The sequence below is a fragment of the Dicentrarchus labrax genome, unplaced genomic scaffold (genome assembly GCF_905237075.1).
Source record: "Dicentrarchus labrax unplaced genomic scaffold, dlabrax2021, whole genome shotgun sequence".
NCBI lineage: Eukaryota > Metazoa > Chordata > Actinopteri > Moronidae > Dicentrarchus > Dicentrarchus labrax.
In genome coordinates, this window is record NW_026136707.1 from 19251801 (window position 1) to 19268891 (window position 17091).

A 17091-nucleotide genomic window follows, 5' to 3' on the forward strand; every position below is an offset into this window, starting at 1 on the left:
GAACAGGGAAGTGTGGTGGAGAGGCAGAGGCCCAAGTGATAAACAGAGCGAAGGGGTAGTGTACATAAAGGCATGCTGCGTTGCTCTCAGGAGATGAATAATGAGCCTGGCTGCATGTAAACTGTGGTTGGAAAACAACAAAAGCTGCTGACTAACTGTAGTGGTGTGTGGTGAGGTGGGGACGCCCTGTCATTTGGGCTCTTGCCTGCACAGGGAGGCCTCTCTTGCCTAAACATGCTCAATTTGTCTAGATAAAGCACGACTATGGCTCTAAATTGTAGTCATACATTCTGTTGTTTAGATAAATTAGATTTAAAATAAAAAACAACAACAGAATTTGTAAATCAAATCAGTCATTATGAAAGTCCAGGTCCGTCTGGTACAGTAAAGCCTGTAGTTGTGTAAGAGGCACATTAAAGACACTGATAATGAATGGTGGTTAGAATTTAGCAAATAGGAGGAAGTATAGACTTTTACCCTATAGAAGATTTTATAATATAATAAAATCTAAATTAAAAAAAGAATAAAGTGAAATACAATGTACTTTATTTGTATTTGCTTTTTATGTATTAATTTAGCCTTTTGTTTTTAATAACTGAATTAACTGGTTTACATAGAAGTGGTGGAAAATTCATACACTTTAACAGAAAGTCTGTTACAAACTGGAGGCATGGACTTTTTTCACTGTACAACTAATTCACTGGAGTGTCTCTTTATCCATGTGTCCATACAAAAGTATTTTTAGAATATTAACAAAAGTTGCATTTACCGTTCAGGCAGTCAGCCATCTTGTAGTTTTAATATTAAGTGAGCACTCAGGACAGGATATTTGTATTGTATCAATTTATTTGCAAAGCAATAACGTATAGGCATACAAATAATAATTAAAATAGTGAGAAAGATTTTAAAAAGTACAACTAAATAAGGTTCCCTCTTTGAGTCCACTGACAACCATGCCCTGGTTCTTGTTTCCTGATGTTTTTCTTCTATTCTTTAAAAGACACTGAGATTTTCTGTGATCTCCATCTTGGGTGATTAATTCCTTCACTCTCCATTGACATTGGATTTGTTGTCGTCCTTGATACACCTCTTGTTGACGCCACTGAAATACTTCTCTCTGAAGGCGTTGTGTCCCTGGTAGGGGCTGAAGCGTGGGTCTGCACGATGAAACAGGCCGTCTAATTCCTGTACAGAGACAAATGTAGAGGTTAATGTACTGAACTTAACTTGACTTCCAAAAAGTGCTGCCTGTTTCTCCCATTCAGAACAAACAAAGAGAACGTCTTACATCGCTTAGCCACATTATACATAGAGGAATACAAACTGGAGAACATGTTCTTATTTCTTAGAGCTTGTTAAAGAATGTAATAAGAAATAAAAACAGGCAACTGCTTTCCTCTCCAAATGTAGCATGTGTTGAGACTAAAATGTGGTAACAAGTTGAAACAGCTCTTTTTCACACTACGTGTCAGTACAATATTGGTTTGCATGTAAGAACGGGACAAGTCTTCGTGTATATTAAAAACGTATATGAACTGTTAAACAGTTTGTCTTGGCTGTAAGGAAGCTGGTCAACGGAGGGAGGAAGGGAGGAAGAGAGATGCTGGGAAGAGGAATAATGAGGTGAGTTGAGTTGGAAGTGATGACTCCGATGCTGGGCCTGTAATTTGTCAGCAACACCTCTCTTTTGCTTGCTGATGCTGCCAAGCAACCTGCAAATGGTTTCCATGACCACTCTGAGGGAAAACTCTGGGTAACAAGACTGACAACATAACCATGACCCCAAATTAATAAAGATAGGGATAGAACTACAAACAACTGGGAACTGTGGAAATAACCACTCAATCTTCGCCAACAACTATGCAGGTGGAGGATTATATACATGTTGGGTTAAATTGGGCAAATAAGTAATTTATGGCCACCAAACACCTTATGTCACATCCCATAAATAAGAAAATGTGAGGTTTCAAAGAGATTTTCTTGCACTAGTTTAACAGGAAATGTTTACAGCAATTAGGCTGGCCCCTTTATTGTCAAAGCACACATGCACATGCATCATAGCCATACAAACACATTTAACGTGTTCTCACACACACACACACACACACACACACACACACACACACACACACACACACACACACACACACACACACACACACACACACACACACACACACACACACACACACACACACACACACACACACACACACACACACACACACACACACAAGCTGTGAACCCCGATGAGTGCAGATAGGTGCAGATTTGGAAAGGAAAAACTCTGTGACCTGAGATAGATACCACTCAGATAAGATCAAACAGCTGTGTGTTTGTGCGTGCATGTCATACAAGGCCCTTTATGGGAGCAATTTGGGGTTTTGAAATGGAATGGATGTCAGATCCAAAGATGGATTGTTTTCCATACGATGTGTGATTAAGCCATTTAGGGTTCGAGTATAAAAGAAATGAGCCAATCATAGCCAGATGGTGAGGATTTACCCCAGACAGACAGAGAGACACCATCACTTCCATTGGGATAACGTACACGTACGTACGCACAAACTAAATACACGAACATGACGCATACTTATGTGGTTACACGTACAAACAATTCTACAAACTGCAAAAAACATGAAAGAACAGGCAGGCACACACATGCATTCATTTTACATACACCAAGTCATATCTATGTGGCTGTTCATGCTCACACATACAAAAACAGTAAACAAATCTGCAGCACGCACAGGTTGCCGCTGTGCAGATATGATGTCATTTATCCCCATGCAACCACAATACATAAATTAAAACAATATATTTAAGTTGTGGATGAATACAATTAGATTATATGGTCAACTTTACAGCCTTACACACATCAGAAGAAAAAATAACATTTAAAATCCTGTAAAATAATGAGTAGTGAGTATACATTTGTGCTACTGTGTGTGCAGAGTGAGAGCAATGACAACATCTGTAGGCAAAAAAGCATATGAAAACAAAAATGTAATGAATATTTGCAGTGTTTGTAATGAAATTCAAATCGCTTATTTTATCTAGTCTGACTCACAGGAAGTAGGCTGGGGGTATAAGCTTGCCATTGGCCAACTATTTCAGTCAGAATTCTCCTCCCCACCCACTGCCTCTGATAGACTGTTGTGCAAGGCCACCGTTGCTGCAACCGGGGCTTAATACCGCCCAATATGACTGTGATTGGTTTAAATAAACACAAACCAGACAGTTTTTTTTTTTATGCCAGAAAAATAGGTTCAGCCAGACCTCTCTCCAGCGCTACAACAAAGTGTGGAGATAGAGCTTTATCCAACCAACAGACCAAAACAGAGTCTGTTCCATTTACTAACAAATGACAAAGAAAACATGAATGTTTGGCATTTTTGAAAAACTAAACAATGAATTGGTCAATAGTTTCCAATTCCATTTCTGTTGATCAATTTATAAATGAACTGATTAGGTGTTTCAGAACTAATACAGACATTTTCAAAAGTATATGCACACACCTCAGGCTCCTTGATCTTCTCCATAGTGATCAGGCGTCGTGAGGTGTGGCTAGAGAGCGTCTGCTCACAGTTACTGATGATTCGGAGACACGGGTGAAGAGGTACCATCTCCTCACAGTACCTGAAATGATGACACAAACACACTCACAGTTACAGTCTACAGAAAGTAAGGAGCAGAAAGAAAAAAGCAGAGGTAGACTAATTTTCTTCATCTGGGCATAACACCTTTCAACTGTACACACCTAAAGGACCACATGTGAGGAATGTTTAAGGCCTTTGTAAATACAATGTACTTCCTACTTTGTCTGGAGGCCAGAATGCTGAGATACAAAGAGACTTATCCTTTCAAAATGACTACCTAACTTTCTCTCTCTGCCACCCATTCCAATGTATTTCCCTTCTCCCTCCATGGCTCTTTGTTTCTCTCTCACCAATCAAATCACTAAACACTCAACCACTGCAGTGTAACCACAGCTAAGGTAGCTCACTCTGTGTAAAGATGAAGGTGGAAAAAGTGACTCTGACCTGACAGGTCGACTGCTGGCTCTGTCATCACCAGCCAGGCCAGGTTAGGGCCTATTAACAGCGGATGATGTATGTGTTTGCATATTTGTGTCAGTAGCACTTTCTCCTAACCACCATCAGAGCAGCAACAGTCCCGACTCAGAGCCAGATTTGCCCGTCACTGTTTGTCTGCACCGTTGCCATGGCCACATGTGGGCCTCTGTGGCGACGGGATGTTTGGTCGTCACGGTGACTAGCGGTGAAGCAGCCAGGTGATAATTCTCTTCTGCCAATCAGGAGTCATTAGAGGAGAGCCGTACCTGTTGAGCGAGTGTTAATGTCCAAGTGGAGGCAGACGTTGTCTCTCACCTTCAGAGCTTCTTTTTCCACTGACTTTGGGAAGATAACGCTACTGCTCACAGGCTTTATGTTTCACACTAGTTTAAACAATCTCCTTATTCTTTATGACACTTAAATCTGTAATAACAACAGTGGTGAGGCGGGTTGGAGGTTTATCACACAAGACGCAAAATGATATGACGTAAACTGTATTTACATAAAACACATGATTCAAAATGTCCAGAAACTTATACTGAAGTAAAAAATGATGACCTGAAAATGAAACCATGGCTCATTTATACTCTATATGCTATCAATGATGCATGTATCGCTTTACTTCTGACAATAAAGCCACTTCATTTCTTTGCTTCTCTTGTTTATGTTGTAATTAGGTCATTTTATGGCTGTGATGACTGATACTGCATCATCCATCTTGATACTTTTTCTTCCTTCATTTCTTTTTTAGGGGGAGAAAGGGAAGAGAGTTTAAGGGGTCTGACCTGGTCTAGACGCAGTCTTTTGTTGACAGGACTCTGTGTCACCTGTCACCAGCCTCCCCATGAAGCGGGCAGACACACACAATCCCCACTGTTTCTAACACAACCATGGAGGCAGATACACACATATGTGGGGGTGACAGAAACCGGATATCTCCCCTGTAGAGCCCCAGATTAGGCCCAGGAGACAGGCTACGTCTGGGCTTACACACAGACACACATATCCTAAAACACACATGCGATTGTACACAAACACACACACACACACACACACACACACACACACACACACACACACACAGGTCAGACTGCAGAGACGGATAGTTCACATATCTAACTCGCCTGGCCTCAGACGTTTATTTTGGCACGGCGCTCTGACAGGCACAGAGTCAAGCACTGGTAGATGAGAAGCAAAGACAAATGTGTGAACATGATGACACACATGTATGGGGGGTTCATACATGGGACCACACACATATGTGGATGCATATGTGGAGATACACACACACAGACACAAAAGGACATGAGCAAAGGTCCAGAGGTTTTCAAGGTGTGTTTGTACCTGTGCTTGTCTCTTTCTCTCTCTCTCTCACACACACACACACACACACACACACACAGACAGACACAGACAGACACAGACAGACAGACAGACAGACAGACAGACAGACAGACACACACACACACACACACACACACTAAAAACCAGAGGATGCATGATTATGTCATCTCCTTCCCGGTCTTATAATCAGTGACCAGGAGGGCCTCCAGCCCTGCAGGGGGGTTTCTTCCTAAAAGTTTGTTGCTGCCACTGTCTGTTGTGGTTCTTAGCTTTACAGTCAAACACCTGCACCTTGAGTCAGCACTTCACTTTCTGCTAATGCACAGAACATTTAACAATGCACAACTGTGTTTTAGAAGAGACGTCTTATAGAGGGAACGTATCAGGGAGCTGTCAGGTGTGGTTTACCGTAACACAGCTGTTGGGGCAGGAAAACCTCAACACACCTGTATACTACTCTGTATAAACACTGTCATTCACACAGGTGGTTACACACACGGGACGATGTTGTAAGGGAATAGCACTACACGGAAATGCTGGAAGATAAAAAAAAAGTGTGGTGGAAAAGTCCTTTGTGTGCCAATTACAAACACACCCCAGGGATTTAAAAACATTTGGCAGATTATTAACTAATTTGTCAACACTTCCCTCAATTAGTCTACAAAGTCAATTTTAATTATATACAGTAATTAGATTTTATAAAATGTTTACATTATAATAATCCTTTAATTCATGTTGTTTGGTTATTTGGGGGATTTGTCCTCACTACAAGCCTGTATGGTGCAGTTCTAGTTTATGGTATGAGCCTGCCCCCTATTGATACAAATTATTATCTGGAAAAAGAATTGTTGTCTGAACACTCACTCTGGTATGTAGACAGGCAGCCAATAGACGAGCCTCCCGCCTATAACCAGGTGCTGGGCGGAGAAGTTTAACAGATCTGTGAAGATGTCACTCAGGTGGTACGCCTGTGAGACGGGGACGTGAGACTCTACGTAGCTGTGTGGGAGAGTCAAATAAACACAAGTAGGTTTAGGGCAACAAAACATTTTTTTCTTAAAACAGATTTGTAGTTGGGCAAAGTTATTGTAGACCAAAAAGTGTGTGACTTAAATGATGTCTTGGAAAAGTCTAAAGATAACTGTGAGAGCTAACAGAAATTCACTGATAGAACAGAGGTGGCCGACCATGTGTCCTGAAGAGATAACAGTCTGCAGGTTTTCATTCCAAGCAGACTCCAAGACTGTAAGACGCTAAGACTCCATCTGATCCTTCAAGTAGTAGAGAAGAACTCATCTGTGAAATAACCTGCTGAGGTAGGAGGTTGGAAAGAAAATCTGCAGACTGTAGACTGTCCAGAGTACCCCTGCTGTAAAATATGGCCTCATTATGACCAAATTTAGGTACATTTCGTAATTTAGTCATATAGGAGCAGGCGAACTTACTTGCTGTCGGGGGGTCTAGTAACGTCTTTATGGGAGCCCGTTCTCCTTGTGGACTCACGGATACCGTACGGAGCTGACATCAAAAGGACCAAAGAGGAAGTCACAAACAAGAAAAAACAAACACTATCGAAACATTTGTCACAATTTTCTCAGAATGCTTTAAGTGTGAATAGTGGTCTGTGAAGAGTAAACTAAGGACCTACGATCAGTAATGATGGCGTCGAACAGAGCAGCCGCCCTCCACACATGCTTGGATGCATCAGACACCATTACATCTACATACATCTTCTCTGTTCCATACTGCCGCAGGTTGGCTCTGATATTCTCATCAGGTCCTCGCCACTTCTGGTTTTTACGGCTTGACCTACCTGGAAGATAAAGGCACCATTAGGAAATCTGTATGACATCTGAAATTGGAAGCAGTCAGAGTAGGGTCCAGAATTTACAATATTTGCATGCTTTAATTAAAATATAACTAAAGTATATTGTGTCTGGTGATGGCCTCGGGGTTGGCCCTATTCTGTTCTTTTTTGTTGGCAAGAAAGAACAGAATAGGGAAGTGAGGAGTGGAGCTGAGACTTCATCAGTGATGCAGCACACCTGAGCAGGCTGGGCTCTGGAGGCTATAAATCAGACCTGCTGACTGCGCTTGTTACTGGTGGTACTTTGTGTTCACATTCATACACACACTCCTCACCACTCGTACAGACATTGCAGACATACCCGATTTTTCCTATATTTAATTTATTTCATTTACTTAATTTAACTTAAACGTTGAGCAATATTTTCAGACTATGTGTGCTCTCTTTTGTCACATACTTGTAAACTTACCTTTGCCATGAATAGTGTTGTAATCGATATCTGTTCCACAGACATAGGCTCTAAACTGAGAACATGCTACCAACAGGCTCCCTGAAACACATCAAGATACAAAGAACTGAAATCAATTATTCACACAGATTTCCCACAGTGATTTGACAAACAGTGTGTGACCGTTTAGAGCTACGCACGTGTGTGAGAGTCCGTGCAAGGATCATCTCACCTGTGCCGACAAACGGGTCAAAGACAAGGTCATTCTCTTTGACCTTAGCGTGGTTGGCCATGATGAATGAGAGCCCAGCATCCATACTGGTGTTTCCAATGAAGTGTCTGTTCTTCACACTGTGGGAGCGAATCAGTTCACGCTGTCCGTCTGCTATCTGGTGCAGGAGTGTGCAAAGATGGAAAGTGTTGAGTTGCAGATCACCTCTTATTCGTCAAATGTAAACAGTCAAATGTATCTCACCCATCGGCCAAAGTAGATGTAGTCTGGGTTCTCTGGGATGTTGTTGGGGTCTGTGCCGTAATCCTCCATCAAACAGAAGATGTGCTGAGGGCTCTTTAGGCTCACTGCGCCATCAAAAGGAAGATACTCCAAAGCCTGGAGAGAGAATGCAAAACATGACATTGAGGACATACACACAGGCAGTCAACGATGCATATACACCACACACATTTCTGAACACATTCACACACATCTAAATACTCACATCAATCCTTTTGATTCTGTCTGAAAACTCCAGAGTCTTGTTGAAAGTGTAGACATTTATTCTGTAAGTTGAATCTTTGTGCATGAACGGTGACTGTAACGGAACATGGAGGAAGAGCACACACAGAAATTAAACACACCAGCTTAGACTGTGTTACATATGGATAGTTTACTAAAGTTGCAGCGATTGATCAAACACAGTGGTGCTATAAGACGTTATGTCACCAACCATGTTCTCTGATGGGTAGTTCAAGAGGGATGTTCTGAGTTCACTGTGTGTTTTTCCATGGCCCCATAGTTCAAAAGCGGACCTGAAAGGATAATGCAACATGAGCTACAGCTTCATTTTAGCCACTACAGTACAGAAAGTACTGCCATGGTAACAAGGCAAAGATTAGGATGGATGGCAATATGTGGAGTATGTTAAAGGTTCAGTGTGTATTGGCAGGAATGAAATATAGGTATGTTTTCATTAGTGTATAATAACCTGAAAATAGGAATTGTTATGTTTGTTACACTAGAATGAGTCTTTTATATCTACAGCCTTCTATGGAGGATGTCATGTTTCTAGAGTGGCTCAGTAGAACGGACTAACCAAAGGTTTTTCGTGCGTTTTGTGGCCAACATAGTTTCTCCTTTTCACTTGGAAGGTGAAACAAAGGAGCTGCAATCTGAACTACACTGCTAGATGCCACTAAATCATACACACTGGTCCTAAGGTCAATCTATCAACACTTACTTTGCACAAACAGATCTGGCCATGATGCCGCGGACGTCCTCCTCAGACAAACCATCCAGACACCAGAAAGGAGACTAGAGAGAGGAGGAGGAGTGAGTGTGGGTCTACAGGACAGACACCTCAAAACATTAAAAGAAAAAGGACAAGAATAAAAAACAGGTACAATACACCTGCAAACCTTTTCTTTGAAGTTTTCATTAGGCTGGAATGGTTTTCCTCTGAGGGCCAACAAAGCCTTAATCTCCTGGAAGAATGAGTACATTTATAAGAAATACTGATACGTGCATTACAATCTGTTAGGAAACATTACACATATAGGTAGATAAATTTAGTATTGCAAATTCATAAAGGGGGAGAGATTAATTCAATTAAACTGAAGGTGAAATATTATTAGTATTATGGCTCATACAATTTAGCATTTAGGCCCATTTGTCTGATAAATGTGTCTTTCAGTTTGTTAGTTATAAATGTGTAAATGTGTAGTCTCAAAGATGTTTTACAGCTGTTTACACAGTACTCCATTACTCCATGTGACAGATGAACTGATCTTCATGTGTAAAAAAAACTCAGTGAAATGCATTAAAGCAGATTAAGACTATAATGTCCACTCGTCCAGATAGTCTATCACACATGTTACTCCCATAGAAAGATTTACACATGTGTACACATTGGATTGAACTAGCAGTTGTCGATAGGAGATCACAGAGGTGTGTCAATGTGTTATTATCATACGGAAAAATCAAGAACTTCTCTAAATGCAATGTCCCCGCTACAGGGCCAGATGAGACAGATGTTGCAGTTTGAATTAGCAAGTAGCTACGGTAGCTCAGCAGGGGAGCAGCGGATGTTGTTTAATGTCACATCCTCTGTTTCCGCCAACACTTTAACGTAAACATTCATAACCAGAGCTAGGTCTAAAGTGGCAGTAGTTTAAGGAGGTTACCGGCAACCTGAAGTCCAGATTATCTTGGGCGAGATGTAATAAATACTGAAGGCGTGGACGACTGTTGGTGGTCGCCATTTTGGTTGCAGATGCAAAAAACGTCCGGCTTGAAACCGGGTTCAGACCCAAAGTACCGCCCGGTCACCCAATCACCATACATGGTAAAGAATGTTCTTACAATACATTGTCCGAAATGTAATTATGCAACATGTTTGTTTGTTTTTATTTGCGGGTTTTTATACATATCTACAGGCGGATAACAGGTGTTTCCACTGGCTGCTGCTAATTTGAGATTTAATAATATAATTTAATATAATTTGGTGGCTTTGTCCGAATTGAAGTTGCTATATTGCTTGTTGGCTTGTTGGTTTGTCTTTACCAAAACAACAACATGTCACCTATAGGAACCTTTTTGTTATCAGTAACTCACTATTCTGCTCTTGGTGTGCCCGGATAAACTCCTCTCCAGGCTGTAATCTGCTTTACTTCAGAGGCACCTTGTCTCCCTCTCTGATCAGTGATTGGCTGCCCGGATCTGCTCTCACAGCCCATTGGCCGAGACGGATGTCCATCACAGTGGTTCTGCCTCGGGACAGAGGACCGTCCGCACTCTGCTGCTGTCAGCATTGCTGCAATATTGTTAAAGTGAACTACATAGTTACAGTGTAACAACAGGATGGGTTTGGAAAGATCTCTGCAGGTGAAGTGAGGATCGAGTCAGTGTGTGACATGTGAGTTGGATCATGTTTGATAACTCAAATCTCTGAAAGGTTGTACAGACTTTACAAAGAAGGATGTTCACTTCTTCTAGTTTTAATGAACTGATACTGATGTTGTGTTTTCACTCTTCTTTGGTTTTTATGATTTGTTAATTGAATTCATTGTTCAGACTGTGGTCTAAAACTGCTGAACTCTAAATCATTACTTACCATAAATTCCTATACAGATCTGCACAGCTGGATCACAAAACCACAGGTAAACAGGTGAAATATAAGGTTCAGCTTGAAATCCAAATTAGTATTTAGATGATTATTGGTTATTGTTTTTTAAATTATAATGCAATAAAACCATTAAATGGCTATAATATGTTGAGTACAACATCATTGAGTATACATTATTTCTGTATGTAAAAATTACTAATCAAAACTAGACTATACTATCTTATTTTATCTTCTGTGCAACAGAATCCGTGATGGGGACGAACAGCCAGAGCACCACCGGCATGGAGACTGAAGATAACGTCCTAGCTCCTGCTCAGTTTAGCGACGACACTGCAGTGTGCATCGTTTCTGTGAAAGGCTTAAAGGAGAACTGGCAGAAGTGGTCCAATGAGCACCAGGAGTACCAGAAGCACAACCCATTCAGTCATGACACCAGGCCCAGTGTGGTGGTCCCTCAGAGGGGGCAGGACGACTACGGGAGGCCCCTTCAGGGCTCCATGACAGAGCAGCGGGGGAAGGATGCTCACACACACATCAGCAGAGAGGTTCAGGAGCTGTGTGAGGTGATAAGGAACATTGGAGAGCCAAGAGACAAAGACAGGGTCCGAGTGGTCACTGTAGAATTCGGGAAACTGTTTGAGCGTTATGTGACTATCTCTAATAAACTGGTGGGGATTCTTCTACGAGCGAGGAAGCAGAGGCTGGTTGAATTTGAGGGGGAGATGCTGTGGCAGGGGCAGGATGACCATGTGGTTATCACTCTGTTGCAGTGATCCAAAACTGGGATTAGCGTTTATGCCTTGATTCACATGCAGTACATGCATAGCGACATTATGGCACTTTTATTTACAATAATAATCTTTTTCTTGCTTACTTAAGAAACCTCAGTTGGTGAAAATTCACACCACTTCCCTGCACAATGTACATTAGGCATAACTGCTGCATTTTCTCCTCATGCTAAAAAACAAGATCTAATAAATCTACTGTAGAGCAGTGTAAAGTGTAGATAAAAGTTAATGAACTATCACTAATGACACAATTACACTAGCTGTTATGAATTTGGGTCATACCAAGAAGTCATCAGCATGTTGATATTTGACTTTTAAAAGCAATTAATGGCACTTCAGAAAGTCTACACCATTTGTACCTAAACTGCAGGTGCACCAGTCAAAATATATACTGTATGTTTAAGGGGTTTTTGACCCAATATTGTCCAACTTTGTAGCTGTGTTCAGAAATAGTAGATTTTCATGCGACTCTCAGTGACGCTGAATCCTCCGTGCTCTAAATAACAGTGGAGAGATTAAAAGAAATCCCTTTTGCTACATTTTCTTCTCTAGCTTTTTAATGCGGTGAAAGTGGAGGAGTGAGCAGCTGAAATGAAGTCAGAGTGGTTAATGAGACTGAACCAAAGCCAAAGAGAACATGAGGCTGCCTGTGACAGACAATATGGTGCTATAGGATGAACTTGATCCAACTTGGCTTGGGTGCTCCAGAGCATGTATTTATTACAAGTGTGCTTTGTAATTTTGGCAGTGTCATTAGAGTTTGAAACTTGGTAAACCTCCACAGTGAGACAGATGTTCTATGAACTAAACATGGTGCTTTAATGGACTGAGAATTACATAGTAAACTATGCACTGACTGATATAAGCCATGATATCTGCTGCTATTAAACATAATGGACATGCAAACTAATACCTTTTTGAGCATAAGGCAGTAGTATATTGAACAACTACCAAGTACTGCTGACTGTATAATAAAGAAAGAAAGAACAGTGCCCTCTCTGTTATTGTGTTACTGTCGGTGCTTTGTGAACTGTAAGCACGGAGAGAGTGTAAACTGATATCTAGGACTAAGTACATTAAAAACACACTGAAGAGCAGCAATATATTATTTATTCTAAATTCAATTCATTCTTAAAGTGCATACGCTTTCGTACAGTACATACAGTAGTATCTTCTTTCTTTAGGTTCCTTAACATACAGCAGTAAAGTACAGCATACCTGTTCACTTCATGCACCAACCAGTCAGTTCATGTTATATATCTGAACACAATCTTGAGACATTACACCAAATCAAATAATTGAGCATGTATTAACAAATACTACACTATATTTCAGTATTTGTTGAGCTCATTGAGCATCCTTTACAACATCAGAGGATGACTTAGTTGCCTCCACTATAAAGCAGCCGAGCCAGTCTAGGCCACAAAATGCCCATCAGTAAAGAGATAACTCAACATAACATGGTATACACAGCAATACGTTATGCCAGTATATGAATTACACAAAAACTTTTTTTCTTACAGATTTTCATATTAATTTCTGTTACACATGCATAAAATCATATCTGTAAAGCATTAACATAGTCCTGCTTGTCAAGCAATCAAACCATTAATTGTATGTGCGTTTCAGGCTGAAATACCACCTCAATACATCTACTGTTCCACTCAGTTCACCTTTACATTCAATAAAAAGAAAGAATGCCTTCAACATTTTCTTTAGTGATTAACAGATGTGAATCACACTGTATCCTACTTGGTCAATAACATAAATACATTTTATTATGGCAGATTAATGGAGATTCAATTAACTTCTTCTGTAAAAATGTTAAAACAATTGTTTACCTTGATCCTTGAACGTGTGTGCCATGTCTCAAGTAGCAAGAAAAAAGATTTGGCATGCAGTCTGAAAAGTTTTCATACCAAAAGTAAAACCAAGTGGTCTCTTGTTACGAATATGTCATCAGTTTAAAATACTGTCATCAGCTCCGGCCAAACAGAGAGCAACATAATGCGGCTGTGTATCATCCAGTATGACATCTATAAGAAGGTGGATGTTTCAGTCACTTCATCACAGTCGTAGTGATCAGTTGGTCTCTCCTTTAGAGTTGATAAGCTCAATCAGCTGGTCTGCCTGCAACACATTAACAGATGTGGACGGAACAGAAATTAGACTGACCCTTGGTTCACACTGCCTACCTGAGCAGCGTCTGACGGCTACGGCGCTGAACAGCTGCGTCTGGCGCAATGTTTACAGCATGTCAGCTGTGTGGCTGCTGCTGTGACTGCTCTCATCTGTTAATATGGGTGCCCAAATAAAAAGGTGTTTTGCTACATTCCCGCACTGCTCAGCAATACCACCTGACCTAAAACTCTAACTAACCTCTGGTCAGTTACTTCTATAATACCAGCTTTTATACTGTAAATTCCTTACGCAGCAGGAGGCAGAGGCTGGCTCTTATAAGTGTAAGCCAATCAATAAACCATATTTTCTCATTCTTACATGAATACTTTCCACTTCTGTGAAAAGAAACTGAACACACTCTTAGTGAGTGACTTAGAGAAACATGAAAGATCAGTAAAAATAATGAGTCTGTTGAATTATTAGATATTAATTATATATCTCTACTGTCTCTACACTTTTAAACCATGTTGCCTGCAAGAAATTCATATTTTATGATAAGGATAATTACAAATCCTTAAATGTACAATTGTATTTCTATTACAAATACCGAAGAGGGGGCTTACTGTGATAAACCAATAGGAGTTGAGTCTGTAGAAGAGGCGGGACATGAAGCCCATCTGACTGGCAGGTGCCAGGACATGAAGGTGTAGATGTGTGACAGAACAGAACGGGGGCCAATGAAAACCAAACCTGCAGACAAAGTAAAGGCTTTACTGCACAGTCTCACTGTCGCTACGTCAACAAAGCAACAGATATGTTACCGAAGCTAAATAATCAGTTAGTCAGTGACAACAGTTTATCAATTACAGTGTCCATTAGATTGAATACTACTGTTCACTTGGAAAACAGTTTAATGTAAACAGTTCAGTTTACACTACATTAAAGTAGATGCTGCGATAATGTGTACTGAAGTATAATGTTTATCATCACCTAGCATCACTGTGGATTGTTTGCTTGTTTGTCTATCTAGACACACATTATTAAAGGGTGGATCTTTTGGCAGAAATGTAATATAATATTCATAGGTATGATTTCATTAGTGTATTCATCTGAAAATAAGAATCGTTATGTCTTTGTTACCTTAGAATGGGATGTTTTTATCTGGCATGTTAACCCGCCATATTTCTACAGTAGCCTAGAGCAGACAAAGCAAACACTCTACATAGGGCTGTTCACGTTTTTCGCACATTTTACGGCCACCATATTTTCTCCTTAGCACTTGGAAGGGGAGGGAGGAATTAACTATCAGTGAGAAGAGCTGTGTACTATAAAATGTATCAATGAATGCAGCCCACCTGACATCACTGAGATCTGTTATGTTGTTTTTCTGGAGGATCTCCTTTCCTGTCTCGATCATCCGATTCACTGGGTGTGACAATACAAACACATGTTCCTTTATAAACAAAATACAAGTTCTCATTAAAAATAAGAGGGTTTTTCGACTGAAAAAGAGTATTGCTTTTAATTAACTATATTTTATTCAGTTGACAAATATTTAACACAAGATACAATTGTCCACAGAGGCAGTTAGCAATGCACTGAAATTGTCTGAGTTGACATAAAGTGAGGACTGCTACATCTATACGTTTATGCATCTATACAACTGCAACTGTTTACACAAGCACCAGCAATAAGACCTTTAGTTTAAACCTCACCCAAAGGCACATGTTCTTTGCTGAGTGATTTACAGTTCCCAACATGTTTGGTTGGGACCACCAGGTAATGGTGGGGAGCTCCAGGTTTGATGTCTCTGAAACATGAGATTTCCTCATCCTGCAGCGGAGATACATGAATTAGTCAGCAAATACAAATTAATAAATCAGCTTCAGGACTGGAAGGGTAAACGGGAGCAGACTGTAGTGTTTATTTCAGTGCAACTTATTACTATAACTACAATTAATTTAATTAAATCACATAACGTTATGTATTCACTCTCTTCTCCTGTAGTTTACAAACAGGAACCTCCAGTGATTGTGTAATGCAAAGGTTGGGCAAACATGAGCTACATAAAACAGGACCAAGCTAGCACATGTCTGCATCAGCTGGACACAATACACCAACAACAACAACAACCCGTGAATTTAAAGAGGAGAACCTGAGGCACACCCAACAATACAACACAATAACACAACAAAAAACACTAAATCTATAAAACTACAAACTACAGGACTGAATACAAATGTTAAATCACTAAACAATTAACTTAGCTTACATAGTACCTTACATAAAGACAAGTAAACATGAACTACATCCTCACAAAGCCAGTTGTTACAGAGCTAATGCTTCTGAACACAGCTGACTACAAAGGCAACAGGCTAACGCTAGCTAGCTTGGCGCTCAATATTATTTAATGAGTACAATATTCTCACACTGTGAAGAAGCTCCGTGCCCATTTCATTGTTTACAATCTTGCAGAAAATACATTTTTTGTCATATCCTTCAGCTGGCGCGCTGCTGCTTTTGGAACTATCCACCAGGGCAGGTTGTGTAGCCTCGACTCCCGCCATTGTTGTACTGTCAGACGTAAGACCCGCACAGTCGATCCCAGAGGTCATCGAGCTGACAAGGGGAAACCGAAAGATTGCCGATCTGAACGTGTAAGGGAAGAATGCTGCCACCAGAGAGCGATGTGGTTTAACATGTTATATATGGTCACTCAATTTACCTGATTATCAACTTAACCCAATTTTCCAAAATCCTTGTCTAACTTTTCTAACTTTTCCTATTTTTGTCAAATGCCTTAATTCAGCGTATCAATGTGCTTCATGAAAACACACACCCCTCATTATTTTAGCTACATTTCAACCTAACCTGAGACTTTTTGACTAGTGTGACTATGTGGTGCTATTAAAAAGGGGAGAATTAACAGATAATAGATCCTCCTAAATGTTACACACTTTATGCTGAGGTCTGAAGCCAGCAATATTGAAGATTAAATATGTTTTGGTTTTTTTTGTTGATGTTTTTGGCCTTTCTGTGCACCTGTTTCCATGGAAAGGGTACGAGTCTGTAGGCACAGTGTAGTGGGTGTGGGCACCCACTATACCAGGAAATTTGCTGTGGTTTGGCTTTTTTTTCTCTGGTATTTTGCAGATCAACCTCTAAA

General features: G+C 40.4%; 3 protein-coding genes across 6 annotated transcripts; 1 reads left to right on the forward strand and 2 right to left on the reverse strand.

Annotated features, from left to right (window-relative positions):
- Window positions 1-828: 828 nt before the first annotated feature.
- Window positions 829-10193, reverse strand: trmt11 (tRNA methyltransferase 11 homolog). Of its 3 annotated transcripts, XM_051406487.1 has the most exons (13): window positions 10076-10193; window positions 9311-9376; window positions 9133-9206; window positions 8623-8704; window positions 8395-8487; window positions 8151-8285; window positions 7908-8064; window positions 7697-7777; window positions 7069-7233; window positions 6866-6938; window positions 6285-6419; window positions 3519-3639; window positions 829-1185 (listed from the first exon to the last, which is right to left on the reverse strand). In XM_051406487.1, the coding sequence occupies exons 1-13, from the start codon at window positions 10151-10153 to the stop codon at window positions 1045-1047; spliced, it is 1401 nt and encodes a 466-aa protein (XP_051262447.1). In that variant the 5' UTR covers window positions 10154-10193; the 3' UTR covers window positions 829-1044. The 3 variants fall into 3 exon arrangements, with proteins under 3 accessions (XP_051262447.1, XP_051262448.1, XP_051262449.1); XM_051406488.1 differs by lacking the exon at window positions 10076-10193 and having other exon boundaries at window positions 9303-9347; XM_051406489.1 differs by lacking the exons at window positions 829-1185; window positions 3519-3639; window positions 6285-6419 and adding an exon at window positions 6426-6789.
- Window positions 10168-12808, forward strand: si:dkey-29b11.3 (actin-binding Rho-activating protein-like). Of its 2 annotated transcripts, XM_051406499.1 has the most exons (3): window positions 10168-10236; window positions 10594-10806; window positions 11260-12808. In XM_051406499.1, the coding sequence occupies exon 3, from the start codon at window positions 11268-11270 to the stop codon at window positions 11787-11789; it is 522 nt and encodes a 173-aa protein (XP_051262459.1). In that variant the 5' UTR covers window positions 10168-10236; window positions 10594-10806; window positions 11260-11267; the 3' UTR covers window positions 11790-12808. The 2 variants fall into 2 exon arrangements, with proteins under 2 accessions (XP_051262459.1, XP_051262460.1); XM_051406500.1 differs by lacking the exon at window positions 10168-10236 and having other exon boundaries at window positions 10528-10806.
- An 88-nt stretch (window positions 12809-12896) lies between these two features.
- hint3 (histidine triad nucleotide binding protein 3) lies at window positions 12897-16526 on the reverse strand. Its single transcript, XM_051406497.1, has 5 exons — window positions 16355-16526; window positions 15641-15758; window positions 15281-15350; window positions 14549-14675; window positions 12897-13934 (listed from the first exon to the last, which is right to left on the reverse strand). The coding sequence occupies exons 1-5, from the start codon at window positions 16490-16492 to the stop codon at window positions 13887-13889; spliced, it is 501 nt and encodes a 166-aa protein (XP_051262457.1). The 5' UTR covers window positions 16493-16526; the 3' UTR covers window positions 12897-13886.
- Window positions 16527-17091: the final 565 nt, after the last annotated feature.

Bases quoted from the DNA above. Each gene is read 5' to 3' on its own strand.
- hint3 (XM_051406497.1), bottom strand. From the start codon at position 16,492: ATGGCGGGAGTCGAGGCTACACAACCTGCCCTGGTGGATAGTTCCAAA. The intron at 15,759-16,354 runs GTGAGAATATTG...TCTCCGCTGCAG, and splicing joins GCACGGAGCTTCTTCACAGT to GATGAGGAAATCTCATGTTT. The intron at 15,351-15,640 runs GTGAGGTTTAAA...TGTCACACCCAG, and splicing joins CAAAGAACATGTGCCTTTGG to TGAATCGGATGATCGAGACA.
- trmt11 (XM_051406487.1), bottom strand. From the start codon at position 10,153: ATGGCGACCACCAACAGTCGTCCACGCCTTCAGTATTTATTACATCTC. The intron at 8,286-8,394 runs GTGAGTATTTAG...TTCTCTCTCCAG, and splicing joins ACAGAATCAAAAGGATTGAT to GCTTTGGAGTATCTTCCTTT. The intron at 7,234-7,696 runs GTAAGTTTACAA...TTTATCTTCCAG, and splicing joins CAACACTATTCATGGCAAAG to GTAGGTCAAGCCGTAAAAAC.
- si:dkey-29b11.3 (XM_051406499.1), top strand. From the start codon at position 11,268: ATGGGGACGAACAGCCAGAGCACCACCGGCATGGAGACTGAAGATAAC.